This window comes from Lipomyces oligophaga, assembly GCF_038497815.1.
Source record: "Lipomyces oligophaga strain CBS 7107 unplaced genomic scaffold V1516scaffold_4, whole genome shotgun sequence".
Lineage (NCBI taxonomy): Eukaryota > Fungi > Ascomycota > Lipomycetes > Lipomycetales > Lipomycetaceae > Lipomyces > [Lipomyces] oligophaga.
This window is the reverse complement of record NW_027117788.1, coordinates 48,460-67,577: the sequence shown is the minus strand read 5'-3', so window position 1 is coordinate 67,577 and position 19,118 is coordinate 48,460. Positions and strand designations below refer to the sequence as shown.

At 42.2% G+C, this 19,118-nt stretch overlaps 8 protein-coding genes across 8 annotated transcripts; 6 read left to right on the top strand and 2 right to left on the bottom strand.

Moving 5' to 3' along the window:
• Positions 1-363: 363 nt before the first annotated feature.
• Positions 364-2,334, bottom strand: V1516DRAFT_685339 (uncharacterized protein; the record flags this gene model as incomplete). The annotated part of the gene is made up of 1 exon (XM_066923612.1): positions 364-2,334. The coding sequence occupies one exon, from the start codon at positions 2,332-2,334 to the stop codon at positions 364-366; it is 1,971 nt and encodes a 656-aa protein (XP_066777104.1).
• A 2,730-nt stretch (positions 2,335-5,064) lies between these two features.
• V1516DRAFT_690865 (major facilitator superfamily domain-containing protein) lies at positions 5,065-7,164 on the top strand. The gene is made up of 2 exons (XM_066923839.1): positions 5,065-5,748; positions 5,826-7,164. Exons 1-2 carry the CDS (start codon positions 5,434-5,436, stop codon positions 7,104-7,106), a joined length of 1,596 nt encoding a protein of 531 aa, XP_066777103.1. The 5' UTR covers positions 5,065-5,433; the 3' UTR covers positions 7,107-7,164.
• Positions 7,165-7,956: 792 nt separating this feature from the next.
• Positions 7,957-8,896, top strand: V1516DRAFT_624602 (uncharacterized protein; the record flags this gene model as incomplete). The annotated part of the gene is made up of 2 exons (XM_066919673.1): positions 7,957-8,224; positions 8,289-8,896. 2 exons carry the CDS (start codon positions 7,957-7,959, stop codon positions 8,894-8,896), a joined length of 876 nt encoding a protein of 291 aa, XP_066777102.1.
• A 1,175-nt stretch (positions 8,897-10,071) lies between these two features.
• On the top strand, positions 10,072-12,129 carry V1516DRAFT_674345 (major facilitator superfamily domain-containing protein). The gene is made up of 2 exons (XM_066922073.1): positions 10,072-10,825; positions 10,873-12,129. Exons 1-2 carry the CDS (start codon positions 10,526-10,528, stop codon positions 12,112-12,114), a joined length of 1,542 nt encoding a protein of 513 aa, XP_066777101.1. The 5' UTR covers positions 10,072-10,525; the 3' UTR covers positions 12,115-12,129.
• Positions 12,130-13,445, top strand: V1516DRAFT_637030 (Alpha/Beta hydrolase protein). Its single transcript, XM_066920038.1, has 2 exons — positions 12,130-12,645; positions 12,699-13,445. Exons 1-2 carry the CDS (start codon positions 12,393-12,395, stop codon positions 13,316-13,318), a joined length of 873 nt encoding a protein of 290 aa, XP_066777100.1. The 5' UTR covers positions 12,130-12,392; the 3' UTR covers positions 13,319-13,445.
• Positions 13,446-13,932: 487 nt separating this feature from the next.
• On the top strand, positions 13,933-15,090 carry V1516DRAFT_685334 (uncharacterized protein; the record flags this gene model as incomplete). The annotated part of the gene is made up of 1 exon (XM_066923611.1): positions 13,933-15,090. One exon carries the CDS (start codon positions 13,933-13,935, stop codon positions 15,088-15,090), a length of 1,158 nt encoding a protein of 385 aa, XP_066777099.1.
• Positions 15,091-16,057: 967 nt separating this feature from the next.
• Positions 16,058-17,239, top strand: V1516DRAFT_624367 (uncharacterized protein; the record flags this gene model as incomplete). Its single annotated transcript, XM_066919659.1, has 1 exon — positions 16,058-17,239. The coding sequence occupies one exon, from the start codon at positions 16,058-16,060 to the stop codon at positions 17,237-17,239; it is 1,182 nt and encodes a 393-aa protein (XP_066777098.1).
• Positions 17,240-17,577: 338 nt separating this feature from the next.
• On the bottom strand, positions 17,578-18,936 carry V1516DRAFT_674338 (P-loop containing nucleoside triphosphate hydrolase protein). The gene is made up of 8 exons (XM_066922072.1): positions 18,640-18,936; positions 18,571-18,580; positions 18,456-18,518; positions 18,384-18,403; positions 18,267-18,329; positions 18,148-18,219; positions 17,828-18,088; positions 17,578-17,758 (listed from the first exon to the last, which is right to left on the bottom strand). The coding sequence occupies exons 1-8, from the start codon at positions 18,684-18,686 to the stop codon at positions 17,749-17,751; spliced, it is 546 nt and encodes a 181-aa protein (XP_066777097.1). The 5' UTR covers positions 18,687-18,936; the 3' UTR covers positions 17,578-17,748.
• Positions 18,937-19,118: the final 182 nt, after the last annotated feature.

Sequence of the window (19,118 nt, the reverse complement as noted above, 5' to 3'; positions counted from 1 at the left end):
ATTACAGGTGAAATACAGCAAGGCGCAGGATCTTAAAACACGTCTAAGTTTAGAATGGAATGCCCAGAAACAAAAAATTAGGGCAATGACAGTCAGTTAGGGAGGGCAAATTAGGGGAGTCTGCAAAAATCGCCTGTTAAGCCATTGATTGAGCGGCCGCAGCTAATTACTGCACTGCACGCACTGATGGACTGCTGGCAAAAGCACTATCAGATGGCTACAGACGATCAGCTCGTCGCTCTAACGGAAACTGCGCTCGATTATCATTCCAATCAAATATTATTATTAATTAAACAAATATGCATCTTCTAATATGGCAATTCCGAGACAATGGCAGAACAGCAAACACGAATATTCTCACGTTTATGCCAGCACATGTTCCAGAATCGAAGAAGCCAGGCCCGGATCAGGACCACTGCAAACATTCGCCTCAGCCGCATAATAGATTCCAGCGGTAATGAAATGGGATTCTTGATAGTTGGGCGTCGCTGACAGGGCCAGCCGTGCCGCGTTCTGATATTCGTTCGACAGCGAGTCCGGCGTAGTGAAGTTCACTTCAAGCGTGAAGTATGTGCTCACAGACTCATCAACCAAGTCAACATAGGCCGCTTGGGTTAGATTGTAATAAAACAAGGTTGTTGCATTGGTGAATGAGTATCCGCCGCTATCGGAGGCCGTATCAGAACCCATGAATATTGTCATCTCATAGGCTATATAATCCGCGTCCAAATCAGCATCGCTTGATACATTAGCCGTGAAAGTCGACCGCAGCGTATATGCGGTCGACAGCTTAAATTCCATGTCCTGGAACGCAATTGGAGAATTGGTGCCGTACGAGAAATTACTAACCATGGGAATTCCCAGTCCGGCCGCCGAAGAATCCGAAAACAGGGAATAAGCAACATTAAGTTCACCATAGTCGCTTGAAGCTTCGAATGTCAGCCAACTGTCGTCTGAGATAGCAGCCATACGCGGATTGAGAATAATGCCATCTTCATTGGGCAAACAGAACAGCATGGAATAATTTGCTGCAGAGATTGTATCGTTGGCCCCAATGACTTCTGTCGCGGGTAGCAGTCGATACGATGCGGGCGTGAGATTGTCTGTGAGGTTGTAACTGGTGACGGAATCCAAAAGGGCATCAAGACTGACCATCGGATCCGGCGAGTCACATCCATCGTCTTCGCCGTAGGATATTATGGCCGCATTGTTCAGGATGGTCACTTGGTTCATTGCCGACACAGAAATATTGAGGCGGGTGATCTGATTGTCGATTTCACTGCTTTTCGGCGTCGTGAAGTTACCGGACAAAATTATAGTTGTGTCATTGATATTATAGTAATCGATCTGAGGTTGGGTGATAAAATTCTGCACCAATGTGTGCTGAAATAGGTCTGTCGAGTCTTGTGACATATAAATGTCGACTTCTAGGGCCGTCAGATTTTCGGAATGATCGTAATTCTCGCCGATGTCTATGATCGCAGACACCCGATAAGTGTAGTTAGTGTTTGCGCTCAGGTTCGTAGCAATGAAGACTGAGAGCAAGGTTCCAGCTGAGTCCGGCATGAGATAGTTTAACAGACCAACAGAAGAATGATCCACCCACTGCGCAGAAGTAAAACCATACCAGTCGCCAGAGTTGTTGTAGCCCACGGCATTCCAGTAACTAGAAGAAAAGTCGGGGTCCATGGTGACGTTTGTAGAGGGCACGCAGAAAAGATCGGAGATTGGGACTGACAAGTCGGTAGCCTCTGATTTTGAATATGTCTTTGTTGCGGAAACGTAGTTCATCTGGGGCTCCAGAGTTGCAGCGGTCGTGCTGCTCGCTACAGCCGAAGTGGAAGTGCTGATAGTGTTAGTAGTGCTGGTAATGCTGGAAGTGCTTGAGACATTGGAAGAGTCTGAGCTGCTACTTTTGTTTTTAAGCCCCGCACCGAGACCGGCTCCAAGAGCGATGGCCAGCACGACAATTATAACAATGACAAGAACGATATAGAACATCATGCGTGACAGTCCGCATATCCGCTTCTTCGTGACGGGGGTCGTCGAGAGAACGACAGGAGTAATCCCGCCGGCACTAGGGGTCTTTCGCGAGTCGAAGAATTCTCGCGCTGTTGGAGCAGAAACTGCACCAGGAACCAAAGGAGCCGAAGCGGCATCATCCGCAGCCTTTTTGGCCATTTCTGTTCGCTCATAGTCGACTTCCGGAGCAGCAGCGGCCTCTCGTTCGTAGTCAATCATCGGCGGTTCGTCGTTGAGATTTGATTTCTCTATTGTTGGGCTTGCAAGCGAGCCGGCCTCAGCCGAGGAGACATCGGCCTCCTCTGTCGACATAGTTACAAAAGTCTCTGACGATGTGTGAAGGCGGGCTGGTAGAAATTGAATCGACGCAGCGATGCCAGAATTAATGGAGTTTAAATAACAGGAATTCTAAATTCGAGCTACCCCCAGGATAAAAGAATGATGGCAGCGCCTAGACACGTTACAGGCCGTAAGCCGCACTGCACTGCCTGTTCGGGCACAGAGAATGGTCACGAACTTGAGGAAGAGGCTGAAGAATGATTTTGAAGAGTGGATCTTGAGAGGCTGAATACCCGTCGTACGGTTGTGGGCTTTGTTCAAGTAGGTTAAATTATTATGGTTGCAACTAGTTATTTAATAATCTGATTAAGACCTTCATGGATTATATCTAGAGTTGGATGCAGCATGTAGAGAAAGTGAGGGATTCGGGATGATCGATAGAATTTTTCAGTTAAGTTGAACAGTGTATAATCGAGTTCAATATTCTGAAGTATCTGAGCAAATCAAGCTAGAACAAGTAATTCTGAGATTACGATTTCGATTTTATTATTTGTCTGTATTTGGAAATATACAGTAGAAGCTTGGCAGTTTGCTTATCGCGGATAGTTGTAAGCGAGTGGGGATTGAGTCCAGCCGAGTTCGCCAGGAGTTTCTTTACCTTGGTTCGGGCAGGCAACAAGCTCATCCAGTCAGGTGACTAGGAGAGCTAGGCGAGGCTGCCGCTCGATCTATTTCAGACCGCAAGATCGATTGTCAGACAGACTGACTTGGGCTGAGAAGGGAAGGGTAGGGATTGCTAATGAATCTTAATAATTATTAACAATCAAACTATGACGATTTTTACAAATTGGTTAAACGTGGATTATTGAAATATTTTAAATAAGCGTTCATTATAACTTGTAGATAACAAATTTTCTGGTACCATAGTTTTCTTGATCCAATGCTTTGTTTGTTGTGAGAAGCTTTGCTGTGGACTACAACGTGCTTGTGTGGGAGTGTATTGACGTCACAGACTGGATTAGCCTCTCCTATCGGTTAAGACCATGTGGCACTGAACGTTCAGGTCTGGGTATTATTATTGAAGGGAGCTGATAAACGTACAACTGTCGTTAATTTTTCATTTACTATCGGCTAGAAGTTGTGGAGTAAAAGATCAGTGAGCGAGCGAGCTTTTTTGCAGTACAACAAGGGATGACTCTCCCCGCTTCTTTTATTATATGTTGAGGTCTGTGGGTGCATCTTTAAATCTATTGTAGTCCAAACTCAGTCAATTTCAGCACGGAATAGTTTTTATAGAGGTTTTAGTTTGGCTGCTTTAGAGTAGCCACTGTAAATTGAATTCAAATAGTAGGATCTGACGTATTTCTGTTGGTCAAATCTTTGCTTTTGCAGATATAACTTGCTATCGACGGCCGAAATTTGGTCATGAACGCTTTGCTGTTCTTTCGATAACATGGCAGAACCGGAAGTGGCTTATGGAGTTAGCCATTTTGAAAGATTAACCCGGCCATTGGAACAGTCATTTTTATATAGTATTGGCGAGATCATGGCGCGCTTTCTTCTTAGTCCCCATGGCTTCCCTTTCCTATATACTGCACAGCACGCGGCGATTTTTCGGAAGCTGATAGTACTCATCAAGATTACTCATCTTAAGATCGCCAACACGTAAACTAGTTTACGATTGAATGCAGCTAGAACGCAGCACCAGATAAATAAACTGTTATTCTGTGCCAAATACTATTGTGAATTAGAACAAAAATCAATTCTCTACTAATGGTTGTCTAGACCGGCATTCGATCTGAAGTCGTGCCATGGTCCATCAAAGCTCGGGATTCTGCCGATTGATTTACAGGGGTTCTTGGCTCGCTCTGCTGATAGACCCTGGCTGTTTTTCGACTCCGTTTGAATTAAATTTTTAAACCAATACAAAATTCCAGTTATAGTCCTCATCGCCATTATTATTCTGGAATAAAGAGCGCATCATGATAGCAGGATATCGACACGTATCAGCTATCACCACTTCGCCATCAAAAGCCGAGCAGTTGGCCCTTCCCTCTCGGCCCGTGCTCTTGTAGGAAAACAAGGTGAGCACCGGGTGATATCTGTGCCTACGAGCGAGGGGTAAATCTGCGGACACTGACAAGCACAGTAAACATCTGCTTTATCTATTCTGGACGAAATAGAACGAAAAACCACTTGTGAGTGCAAAATAACCGGCAGTGTTAACTTTTCTGCGTTACTGATCTTAAGGCAAGGTCTACGTAATCGGGGCTTGATTTTGCTACTATCTGCTATCGCCGTCGATCGAAATGGAGGTGAAACGGTCTTCATCCAGTTGATCCCAGTGGTCGGTTATTCGATTAGCTTTTATCCCTCAAAAGCCGTCTCCTTAAAAGCCATCTGAACTCGAAAGTTGTGTGCAGATAAGAAAAAACCAGGTTGCCTGCCTGTCTTAACCAAGTCCGCCACTTCTACTGCTCGGCAATCGTGGTACGGACTGATCGGGTTCTCCGATAGCGCGAAATGCTCGATCGCAAGACAAGTCTACATTTTAATCTTGTCTTAATAAAACTAAACTTGAAAATTTTTATAAGTTTATCTTCTTATAATATCTCAGATCATAAATATTTCTTTCTCTCTACTGTGCAGTCAATCGTATTGTAATGGCATTCGTAGTCAGGGGCGGCATAGCGATCCGCTGGTCCAAAGCTTGTCTGGTTCCGCCCAGACAACGTCCCTGTGAGCCTCATAGACCAAGATGGAGTTTCTTATCCGCAGACCTAATTTTCGCCCGATAACAGCTGGAAATTGCTGGTGAAAAGTGGATCAACCAAGACATATGGAACGAGAATAAATCCGGCAGAATGCATAGACAGATATGTTCTCGCCTCCCGCGGAGTTTGGACCCTTCATGGCGTCTAGGCTTTCAGAAGATGACTGCGACCGTCAGATCACACAACCTTCTCTTGATTACCTTGATAGCTCCAGTCAAGAGGGCATGGGCTAAAGAGTCTATCCGGAGTTAATTCTTGACACTATCTCTATGTATTCAAAAAAACTATATATACCCTTTTGTCCTGAACGTATCTTCATACCAGATTATTAAACCTCTACCTTCTTTCATCTACAACGATGGCTGCAGCTAAGCAGGAAATATCTGACTTAGACAAGTCTAGCGGCACCATATCTGTAGTCCAAGAATTGGACTCTGAACAAAATCGTCTTGGGTCAAATCCCATTTCGACTGTAGAAGATACCTGGAAGCCAGCTAAATGGAGAAGAATGCTTGCTGTTGTTTGGGATACTTTTGAATTGCCTCCCGGTGAACGCCAATATGTTCAGCGACTAGATTTCTTTATCTTTTCCTACTCTTTACTGTCGTATGTTGTCAAGTATCTTGACCAGGGAAACGTTTCTAATGCATACGTTTCTGGAATGCAAGAAGATGTAAGAGTTTATTTTTACTATTTGCTGCGTTTAAGCACTGCTTAATTGATTCTGACGTGACCAGCTTCATCTCGAAGGCCAGGAACGAAAATCTGTTTACCACGTTTTTCAACATTGGCTATCTTATCGGTTCTTTTCCAACACAAGTTATTATGACTCGAATCCGTCCCTCATACTTTATTCCTAGTTGCGAAGTTCTGTGGGGCATTTTGGTTATGACTCTTGCTGCCGCTAATAATGCTAAAACTATATATGGTATTCGTTTTGTTGTCGGCTTATGCGAAGCGACCGTGTTTCCTGGGTTTATGTGGATCTTAGGGAGCTGGTATTATCCCAGTCAGCTAGCAAAGCGTATGGCTTTGTTTGAATGTTCTTCTTCTGCAGCTGGCATGTTCTCAGGTTACATCCAAACCGGTGCATATGCGCATATGAACGGGCTCTATGGAATCGCAGGCTGGCGATGGGCTTTTATTCTTGATGGAATTATCTCTATACCGATTGCGTGTATGGGATATTACTGTCTTCCTGATTTTCCTACTACTACTCAAGCTCGATGGTTGAACAAGGAACAACGTGCATACGGAGTCGCGAGAATGGCCAAACTCGGTCGCAAGCCTCCAAAAAAGTTCACCCTTCAGCGGCTGGGAGGATTTTTCTTTTCGCTTCGTCCGTGGGTTTTCTGTATTCCGTATAACATTGGCAATTTTGGTTCCTCCTATTCTTATTTCAATCTTTGGTTAAAAGCTACTGGCCGCTACAGTGTTGAACAAATTAACATTTTGCCCACTGCTGGTAATGCCATCTCCATTGTCGTCACATATTCATTTTCGCTATTATCAGATATCACTCGTCGACGTGCGACGTTTGCATTTGCTGCAACTGTGATTCCATTTTTCACAAACATTTGCTTGGCTGTGTGGAACATATCTTTTAATTTTAAGCTTGCTGTCAATTTAATCAACTATGCAGGCTGGTCGTATCAGCCTGTTCTCAATGCTTGGGCATCAGAGGCTTTCCAGGACGATGCAGAAATGCGAGGCTTAATGATTGGTATGGGCAATACTATCAATTACGCAATGAATGCTTGGTTGCCTCTCGTGCTATTCCCAACCACAGAGGCGCCGGTTTATAAATATGGATACAAGTTTTCTGCTGGATTTTATGGGATCGAACTAGTCAGTATACCGATGTTTTATCTTTTTGTCAAATGGGATCACAAGAGAAGAGGAAAGGTTATAAATAAGTATGGACTAGCCATCGACCGTGATGACTTGGATTATAGTGAAAGTGACACTGTAAAGGAGATCGTCGATATTGAAAAGGGTTCGCATCATGTTGTTACTGTTCATGAGATATGAGATAAGAGGACTTGCTTGTTGCACTGTGTTGAAGATTATTCTCAAATACTGTGAGTGGTGGATAGTGGGATTTTTTATTGCGTTGTAGTACAGTTAATCAAACATTTATGTAGCCTGCATACCTTATAAACAGCGTTTGGTTAGACTTAATCGTAAACCTTGCCCAAAGTTTATTGCAAGGCACCTGCTCAACTACTTCATCAGTGCATGGTCATGTTATTTCCAGACTACACATTACTCGGCAATCTTAATTCATCGAGCAGCTCAATTATTTGGTTACTTAGTCCTAAGCAATTCTTGGTCGAAGAAAAACAGATTTTGATTTCTCCTTTGAGAATTTTTATATTCTTTTCTTGCTAACTACTTTTATTCTCAGCGAGAAGCGGAATTACGCGGATGCAAAGCCTCAGCTTTATCGATATTCTGTATTCTGTCTTCTTAGAATGGAGCACTTAGTCTGGTCTCTACTGCGAAGTACAGTTGCTACATTAAGTTGCTATGTTAGTCAGACTCCACATAAAATACATCTAAAGATACTGATTTCATGTTATTCACTGCAATTAAGGTAAATTGAAGGAATCTGTGTTAGTCTGAATCGTTAATTCTGAGTAATTTGTGTTGATATCTTACATCGCTAGCGCAGAATCTGCTCTGCTAGTTTGCCGGGATGGTAAATGCGCCATCTGATGTGGTAAATAGCGCAGGTTTCCCAACCACTAGCGGAATCATCTTATTTTCGTGCATGTTCTAGACTTCTATTATCTACAACATCTTTTAGATAGGCAGGCAATAATTCGGAAGTTTTTTTATCAATTTTTTTTATCTCAATATTTAATATTATTTACAGAATATGCTACTTCGATCGTTTGCTGTGTCAAGTGCTGCACTCCTAGCATTAGCACCGTCCGCATTTGCATATCTCAACTCGACTTTGATTCCGTCTTCATATGGAGGTGAAGACATAGATTTATCAGGTCTTATTGGACAACGGGTAGTTAAACTTGTTGAAGATACTCCTCCGTCAACGACTACAACATGGTTCTTTTTCAATTTATTCGGAACTCTTGAGATGACAGAGGATTTCCCTCCCGACTCTGAGGCATGTGTAGGACATGACGGTGAGTTTTATTTAATTCGTTGGATTATTTTATTTTTTGAAGTTGATAGGTTATTGATTTTTAGCATGTGTCGTTAAAACTATCATGATTCCAGGATCAAAACCTATCACGGCAAATGTTATACCGTTTGGCTCTTCCGATCTATCGCACTTTGCTATCTTTTACGACAATCCGCATTGGGGTAACAATTATTTCGATACATCAGTACAGCTTGTCAGTAGGTGTGGCGAAGTAGATAACTCTATGCAATCTGAAATTTCTCCGATTGGAATACCTGGACACGAAGACGAACTATATGGACTTGACTTCTTTGGTAGGTCGGATTCTCGACTAAATACCAGTGCAAACTTCATGGGTGTAGGTGAGTTACATTCTAGGGCCAATTACAACCATCTCTCAATATACACCAATGCTACATGTGCTGAGTGGGACCTTCAGCGTCGCAGTTGGGATTCTGAATCGTTTATTTGGACGCTCACTAAGTTCATCCTGCTTGCATCGTTGATAGGTCTCGTAGCTTTGTTTGCTGGAATTGCTTATTGGAAGTATCAGAAGGGAGCGACCGGTCGTGATCTTCTTCCGTCGGTCGAGGAAATCACTGGATTTCCTCATACAGCCAGCGATCTTGCGCGGAAAGTATCTAGCAGACTCAGAAATACTGATACAGTATGATTTTGTGCACAAATCTGTGGATATCACTTATTGAAATTATGATAAAGGTCGTCTTCTACTTCACTTGTGACGGTCATTGCGAATAGGTCGACTTTTTATATCCTATCCCACATTTCAGAGATCAAAATATTGGCTGTTGTCTGGCCATTTTGAATCACTCGTTCAAGACAGTCGTCTTTAGTTTGAAATATATTTGCTGGCTTTATACCTGCCAAGTCCCTTTCAATTAGTTAATTTGTTGTAGAGTGGACGTGATGTTATATTCTGGACGTCCGAGTGATGTCTGAGCTGCAGAGCTTCCGGGACTTTGAAGGTCAGGGGCGACGAACAACGAACTTGATCATATTATAACCACAGTTCGTTTAGATAGTAATGTGTGTCACGTGTGTTTCAATATTTTGCAATGATGCGCCATCTTCTTCCTCACTAAAATTATTCGTAGTTTGGATTCGCTAGCCTCTATTATCCACTGTAGACAAATCAGCTAATATTTTAAAGATATAGTGAATTATGGGAAATCTATTTCTTGTTTTGGGTATTCTCGCAGAACTTGAATGAAGGATGATTTTACTTGGGAGGGAAATTTCATATTAGTTTCACTGATACTAGGAAGAATCACAGAGCTCCAAATATTGTATAAATCTACCCAAAGCAATCGATTGATATATTGAGTTCAACCGGTGTAACCTATGTACTTCAGAAATTAGTTGAAAATATTTGTTCCGAATTTCTCTTTTTAAAACATTTGAAGGACATATAACAAATTGGTTTTTCATTCGGAATGCGGTGGAGCAACCGTTTCAAGACTTCGATCTCTGTGTGGCGTTCGATTTAATTTGGTCATGTCTGGAGATAAGATATGACAATGAATATAAATTTTCTGAAGCGCAATACGGATCCGCTGAAAAGCTATAGAATTAACACAGTCGTTCAATACTGCTCTTAAATACAGATAGAAGCCAATATATTAAAGATAAGTCAAATAGGATTCATTCCTCAAAAGGTCATACCAAACGGATTTGCATTCATATGCAACCAAGTGCTGGGGCTGGTCCGTAGAGGGTCAAAAGCCGAACTACTGGAGATAGCCCAATACACGGGGAGCGAAATCCAAGACTGGCAGATGTTGTCATTGATAGTCCCAATTTTACTGTTTGGTATTCCTTCCTTCGAAAATTATATTTAAAGTTTGAACATATCAATTCCTGCTGAAACACTTGAATTATAACAAGAAATATTATTTGGCTGGCTTTATCGCTACGAATATAGGATAGTGAGGACCTTCTGTCTAGAACTGATGCAGGTCTCTAATAGTGATCGCACAAGCGGCCAGAAACCCAATAACAGACGTTGAGCTAAGTATACCGCTTTTATATATTTCACTGGAAGTACTTTCTCGGGATATCCGACTTGATTCTTGGCCCTTTGTCTTGTGAACTTTCTTCATGGCGGCTTATAACCTTGCTCTACCGATAGATTCTGGCGAATTGTTATCTATATTGTATTTGGCTGATACGTGACTGATACGTGACTGATACACATTCATCTGGTGAATATAAAATGGCTTATGTCCTAGATATCAGCATGCGGTAGACTAGGATGACTCTCTGAATCATTGTTTATTATAAGATGGAGAACCTCAAGAGTGACTTGAAAGAGTCAAATACAATTACGACCGAGTATCCAGTCGATTCCAATATTGTGTCTTCGCTTGCTCTTGGGAACTGCCCTACTGAAGATTGGAAACCCCCGAAGTGGAGAAAAGTCCTTGGCTTTGTATGGGATACATTTGAGCTTCCCCCCGGAGAACGGCAATATATTCAAAGACTTGACTTCTTTATGTTCTCTTACTCGCTTCTTTCGTATGTGGTCAAGTTTTTAGATCAGAATAACGTCTCCAACGCATATGTGTCTGGAATGAAGGAAGATGTAAGCGTGCACTACACAACACTAACCAGTTCTAACTCAAAATTTAGCTTAACTTGCAAGGTCAAGAGCGAAATTTATTCAACACTTTTTTTAATGTGGGCTATCTTATCGGCTCAATTCCATCCCAGGTGATCATCAACCGGACGCGAGCTTCGATTTTCATCCCCTCCTGTGAACTGATCTGGAGCGTCCTGGTCATGACCTTGGCTGCAGCGAAAAATGCTAAAACCATTTACGGCATTCGGTTTATTATCGGATTATGCGAAGCTACTGTCTTTCCGGGTTTTGCGTTGATTCTCGGAAGTTGGTATTATCCTAACCAGCTAGCCAAGCGTATGGCGCTGTTCGAATGCTCTTCTTCCGCAGCCCAAATGTTCTCGGGATATATCCAATCTGGTGCGTATGCGAATTTGAATGGCCGTTATGGAATCTCAGGTTGGCAATGGGCTTTCATCATAGATGGAATAATTTCTATACCAATCGCATGCATGGGATATTTTTGCTTACCCGATTTCCCCACAACGACTAGGGCATTATGGTTGAACAAAGAACAACGTGCGTATGGAATTGAACGCATGGCTAAAATTGGTCGCAAACCTCCCCGCAAACTGACACTCAAGCGACTGGGGAAATTTTTTCTGACTTTTCGGCCCTGGGTATTTTGTGGTCCTTATAATCTTGGTAATTTTGGCTCTTCCTATTCTTATTTTAATCTATGGTTGTCAGCCACTGGTCGTTATTCGGTCGAACAGGTTAATATCTTACCGACAGCTGGTAATGCGATTTCTATTGTGATCACTTACACATTTTCACTTTTATCCGACTTCACAGGTCGGCGTGGCTCGCTTGCATTTCTGGTTACATTGATACCTTTTTTCACAAATATCTGTCTGGCAGTTTGGGATATATCATTCAACTTTAAGCTCGCAGTGAATCTTATTAACTACGCAAGCTGGTCTTCGCAGCCAATCATCATTTCTTGGGCTGCTGAGTCGTTTCAGGACGATGCTGAAACAAGAGGTTTGGTAGTCGGACTGGGAAATACAATGAGCTACATCATGAGTGCTTGGTTGCCTTTGCTTCTCTTTCCGACTCCTGAAGCGCCAGTTTATAAATACGGGTACAAGTTCTCGGCAGGTTTTTATGGATTGCAGTTAGTTGCGATTCCAATTTTTTGGTATTATGTCAGATGGGAACAGAAATCCAAGGGCAAGGTTTTTAATGAATTTGGATTGGCTGTAGACAGAGAAGACATGCCTGAAATCACATCAGAAAAGACGCCTGTTTGAAATATTTATTAATTAATTTTGCAAAATATTTAGTAGAGATTTAATATATAACTCACTCAAAATATTTTTATATTGCTTCGATATTGATTTGCAGTTATTGTAAACATTTAAGTGCGAATCATTCGGACCGGATCAAATTACCCAAATAGGCAATGCAAGGACCCTGACTTGATACCCGAGGTTTTCAGCGTCTTATTCAACAACCATAAGTTTTGAGAGATTATATATTAACCAATTGATTTCTTTAAGCTCATCAAATATTCCAATAAGGTTAAATAATGTCGTTTGAAACTACCAAGAAAATCAAGTCTTTTGGCGGAGAAATTCATAAGCTCACACATGAATCAAAAGTCTTGAAATGTCAAATGGCCTTGAACTTGTTTATCCCCGCGACGAGCAAGTCAAAATTACCAGTTCTTTGGCATCTCGGTGGTTTGACTTGTAATTCTGATACGTCTCTTGACAAGAACCTATTTCATTATTGGGCGGCCAAGTATGAGATTGCTATGGTCTATCCGGATACATCTCCTCGTAAGTCTGATGATACTATGGCTCAAATTATTGAGTTATTTTAACAATTTTAGGCGACTCAAACCATCCGGGTGAACATGACGCAATTGATATTGGATCATCAGCTGGATTTTATCTTAATGCTACCGCTGAACCTTGGTCCGAGAATTACCACATGGAGACTTATATTGTTGACGAGCTTCCTAAAGCACTGTATGCTGTTTATGATATTCTTGACGGCTCCAATGTCGCTCTTCAAGGGCATTCTATGGGAGGTCACGGAGCACTTACATTGTATTTGAAATATCCTGAATTGTATAAGACTACCACCGCATTTGCTCCAATCGCAAACCCAATTAACGGTCCATGGGGTAAAAAGGCTTTTGCGGGATATCTCAAGACAAAGGAAGAATGGCCTAAGCATGATGCAACAGAACTCATCAGAGCATATAATGGTCCGAAAGTGGATATCTTGATCTCAATTGGTACCGATGACCAGTTTTTACATAAGGGAGAGGCTCCCGAGCTGAATGAGTTGTTGATTGAAAACTTCGTTGCCGCTGCAATTGAGTCTGGCCACGGCGATGAAGTGACTATTTATGAACTCGAAGGTTACGATCATATGTTTGAATATGTTGGAACTGTCGCTGAAAGACATATTCAACATGCAGCTAAGCACCTTGGAGTGTATTAATATGTCGACTAGATGTATTTCCGTAATTTAGATAGATTGTAGATGAATCAGATATATTTTAAACAAAACCAGCGTCATTATCAGAAATGTTGAATGCTATTTCTATTTACTTTTAAGTATCTTGCAATAAGTCAGATATCATGATAATTATCACACTATACAATTCCCTCAAGTCTATGTAATCAACTTCAGTTTCAGACAGCATAGTCTCGATTCCATTTTGTTGAAAGATCTACGATTGCAAATACAATAAATTTTGGTAACTGTCAAAATAATATACAATTATAGATTTGTGGCAGGCAAGAACATTCGTGGCAGATTTTGAATGATTTGAATCATAGGCCGCACTGTTGCTGTTCGAACGTTCCTGTTTACATACTCGACTTCATTTCAACCCTGGTTCGAACAAGATGATTTCCACTTCTTTGAAACAAAGAATTAATCTAATGCCGCATTCTATATCAGCAGGGCTTTCAAAGAATCGACGAATCATTATCCGGATATTCTTTGCATTCCTCATTTTGGCAGGGATCGTTGGTATCTCGATCCGAACGAAATCAATTCGGCGAGACAAAATATCGACTACGAAACAAAAGTCCGAAAAAACCTTTGTCATGATCAAAACCGGCGCAACTGTGTTATGGCAGCGACTTCCAATTCATCTGACTACAACTATACCTCAGCTAGCCAATTTTGGTATCTACTCCGACGCTCCAGATTCGATCAACGGTGTACCAGTTATCAATACATTGGCAAATATATCCAATACATCTATGCTAATGGATGTATTTGACGGATACCACCGACAAGTTGAAATCCTTGATAACCATTATAATCTTGAGCTGTGGACGCCGGAAGCAAACGTTCGTTATCCTTGGGATATGGACAAATTCAAGAACGTGCCGATGGTTTACCATGCTTATCACACAATGCCTGTCGCCAAATGGTATATTTTCATGGACGCAGATACATTCATTTTCTGGGATGGCATGTTTAAATGGCTCGACACATTGAATTCCGATGATCTTCTATACTTAGGTTCTGCGGCTATGATGGGAGGCGAGCTATTTGCCCACGGTGGATCAGGTGTGATCATGTCTGGAGCACTAATCCGCAAGGTCTTTGATGTAAACAACTTTGACTTTATGAAATGGGAGCATCGAGCAGATACGGTCTGCTGTGGAGATTTTGTCATTTCTCGCTTGTTTCACGAAGCCGGCGTGGATGTCCCAAATCTAGCTGAAAAACCGGCTGAATGGCGTATTCAAGGCGAGCCTCCTAAATTTGTCTACTTTGGCGACGGCAAATGGTGCGAGCAGATCTTGACGTTCCATCACGTAACTCCGCACGACATCAACGAGCTGCGCCAGTTTGAGATCAAGCACAAGTCTGAAACGATTCTGTACCGAGATATCTACAAAGAGTTCGTCATGCCCTATCTGCAGGTCGGTCGTCAAGAGCATTGGGATAACCAGGCTCGCGCGCTCGAATTCACGGCAAAGGACGACCAGGACGAGCCGGCGCACAAGTCATATGACAATTGTCGACAGAAATGCATCGAATGGGATGGCTGCCTGGAGTTTAGATACAAACAGGGATACTGCGGAATGGCCGATTGGTTGGTCTACGGTGTTCGGGATGTTCAGCCAGACGGGAAGACCTACTCTTCTGAGTGGATGCTGGATCGTATTCGAGAGCTACGTAAACGATCTGGATGCGATTCTGACATTTTACCGTACGGCCAGGATGAAGGGAGTTTTTGGCAATCGTAATAGCTTGGCCCAAAATTGGCATTTCCAGCATATACGCTTGTTTTTCCGTCCTGGATCGGAATATGGCTTTGCAGTTTAAACATCCGAGATATCATAACGGCGGTGGACAAACAGTCAACAGAAGTCTGACAGGTACCATCGATGGGTTTGTACCAGGCACGCATGCCAAATTTATCTCCACGAGCAAACGTGCCTATTTAAATAAGACAAAGGATTTGGCAGTGCTTCACTACCAAATCCAGGGAGCGATGGGTGAATGTGAGCGGGATTCAACAAAAAAGCTTCAAGCTGCCTATTTTTGTCCTCAGCAAGGACAATCACATAATAATCTATTTACAGTAGTGACTAATGTCCGGTTGGTCCCGCATAAGGTTTGTATTATAATGCGGCTGTAGGAATACGGCTGAGCAGACGGAGGTACCAAAATTGGCATAGCGCAGCTAGGGCAAAGCCTAGTTTCTCCTTGGTTGATGAAACAGGCTTCAAGCACGTCGGAAGCCTTGTAGTGTGTACAGGTGAGCAAATACTTAAAGACGGTGTTCAGCAGAATAGGACGGAGAATAGAATTAAATCGCTGTAAATACAGTAAACAGCCCGGACACAGATGGTGAATATTTGTCCGGTCTCAAGACTCGATATTTGTCAGAATGGCCTGGCTTTCACTTTCTAAAGGTGTGTGCGATATTTTGTTACAACAGAGCAGCATTAGCATTAGCAACAGCAGCAGCAATGTCTAACAAGAATAGCAACTTCTTCGGGATTATTTCTCCGATTTTTCAAGGTTTGTTCGGCCGTTCTGCTCGTGTGCTCTGTCACCGTGTTGATTTTTGTCTCGGCACGACTGGATGAGCCGCGAGAAAAGTTCGAATCGATGTTCTGCACTCCGAGCATTTCGATAGCGCCGTCGTTCAGAGAGCCAGAAGTTGAAGTCACAGCGTTGAATGCTGCATCGAATGATACGTTTGTAATGATTAAGACGGGCGCTACCGTGTTGTGGCAGCGCTTGCCTATTCATATGACCGCTACGATCCCGAAATTACAGAACTACGCGATCTACTCGGACGCACCGGATGTTATTGATGGACATCCAGTTATTGATATTCTTGCTTATACAGAGCCAAGTGTGAAGAACTCGGACTCATTTCGCGGCTATCAGCGACAATCCCGACTGATAAATGAGCACGCGAATGTCGAGCTATACGAAAAGGAGGCAAACATCGAGAATTCCTGGGATCTTGATAAGTTCAAGAACATACGCATGATCACGCATGCATACCGGACGAAGCCCGATGCTAAGTGGTATATATTCATTGATGGTGACTCTTACGTCTTTTGGTCCAACATGTTCGCATGGCTGAATACACTTAATCCTGAAGAATACCTGTACTTGGGTTCGCAGACGTATGTCAACGATCTTTCGTTTGCCCATGGAGGTTCCGGCGTAGTTTTATCGGGTGCACTAGTACGGAAAGTGTTTGGAAGCAAGGATTTGAATCTTCGCCGGTGGGATCAGATTGCCAGCGAGAATTGCTGTGGTGACTTTGTGGTTGCGTTGCTGCTGCGGGAAGCTGCCCAGGTGGAGGTGTCGAGTGAGACTGAGTATCCCTATTCGTATTTCAAGATTCAAGGAGAGCCTCAATTTTCGATTCGACATACGTCACGCAACTGGTGCGAGCCGATAGTGACGCTGCATCATTTGACTGATCATGACGTGAGTCAGCTACGAGAGTTCGAGCGAGATTTCTATCAAAGCGAAGAGCAAGTAGTTTTGAAAACACCAATTCTTTATCGAGATATATACCATAAATTTGTAATGCCATATATCTGTCGGGGCAGGCGAGATTCATGGGATAACATGTCTGACGGCCAGGAAATCAATATTGACAACGCGGGTGATGGTGAGCTGGCACATACTTCATACAATCAATGTCGGCAAAAGTGCGTCGACATCGAGGACTGTATGCAATTCAAGTTTCGACAAGGGTCATGCGTTCTGTCGACAAATATTCGACTGGGGAAAATGGATATGAATGAAGAGAATGAGTTTGCGTCGGAGTGGATGGTAGACCGGATTCGGAGAGTTCGGCAAAATTCTCCATGCGATTCGCTTAAGGACGAAACAGTGGAGGAGTGTAGTTATTTAAAATAGAACTGGCATATTTGGCTTGGATTTGGAATCAGAAATTTGAGATACAGGATTTTCGATCTCAACAATACACAGTATACCGTATCGAATATACAAAATGTACACTACGGGTGCGAGATATAATCAAAATATAAAGAAATTAGAAATTATGCCGAAGTGTTTTGAGACCTCATTAATAAATGCACAGTACAAGATTGTTAATATCATATAACTATGTTGAAAATGTATGCAGCCTCTGTATACTTGTCAATTCGATGGAAATTCAATTATGGTTCCTCGTTCATGATCTATAAATCGCAGTTTGTATAAATTCCTTTATGCATTCAAAATAGATAGAATATGAACCGGTCAAATTAATCTAAGCTAAAATATTGATACAAGAATGAAATTATTAAATGGATTATATTGACAGAAGGCAAGAGAAGTTATATATAAAAAAACTAGATGGTTGAGTGTAGTATTTCGATGCAACTCCGTCAGTGGTAAAATATAGTCTTTAGGAGATTGATCGTTTAATTTGCCCTAAAATCGCATCAATACCAAGATCAGCTACAATCAAAGCGAAAGCAAAACAACTTGGACTAAACTCACTTCGAAACCAACCAGCTTAAGACTGCGTCGACATTAATATTTTCCTTTGCGGAGATGGAATAACACGAAACTTCACGGTCATCGACATGCTTCAAGTCCATTAAGTCGATGATACTGTCAACGTCGTACGAATCAGGGATGTCGTTTTTATTTCCCAGGACAAGCACTGGGATGCCTTCCAGCGAGGGCTTTGAGATAAGTGCTTCGAACTCCATCCGTGCGACTTGGATCGTCGCAGGATCTGCCGAGTCAACTATAAACCTACTTTGTTAATACATCAACAGCACTGCCATCCAACAATATTCGAGATTTCAGCTTACAGAATTGCATTCACGCCCTTACAATAACGCTCCCACATTGACCGAAACCGCGGTTGGCCACCTAAATCCCAGCTATGCCTGTTAATTCTTAATTCGAAATATCTCCGATTTATCTGTACCATTTAATAGTAACACGCCCTTTGCGTATCCGTTTCATAGAAAACCCAATTGTAGGAATTGAACTATCAAGTTAATGTCAACACAATCATCAATAAAATCTCGTCCAATATGCGTACTCTGAAGAAAAATCTCCACCCTAGCCAGTTAGTAAACGTAGACATTATCTTAACTTTCATAAGAGAGCTCACTCCTAAAACTCGTAGCAACGAGGTTTTTCCAGCATTTTGTAGTCCAAGAAGCGTGATGTCCATCTACATAGTCAGTCATCCACCCATATCATTCGTTAACTTCATATAACAATACCTCGGACGACCTAGACAAAGGTCAGCATCAACTGATAAGATAAACAACATTTTCTAGCATTTTGCTTACCAAAACAGAGATAAAATATATTCGTATAGCCGCTGAAACCACGACATTGTGTTTACTGTATTCCCTCGATAGGTGCTGCTGTTGTTAAAAGTTGAAATGTAATCTAGCTAGAGCGATAATCAAACGTCGTGTGATATTCCGCAATTCTCTCGTCTACTCTGGACTCTCAATCAATAATTACCCACCAGGCCGACTTTAGTAACTAGAAAGTGCAATACCAATACCAAAAATAACAGCAGTAGCAATAGCTTTAACAGTGACGAAAGAGTCAAAATCCTAATTCGGAAATATTATATTAGTATGCTACTAAAACAGCCTTATCGACAGATCCGGAACGGATGCAGTCATTAAATCTATGTCGCCTGTGTCGCCTGTGTCGCTTGCATCGAGTATGTCGAGCATGTCGAGCATGTCGCCCTGGTCCGTTTTGTGCGCCAAGTCGCTTATCCCAACTGATCATCTTATCTACTTCCAGAGAT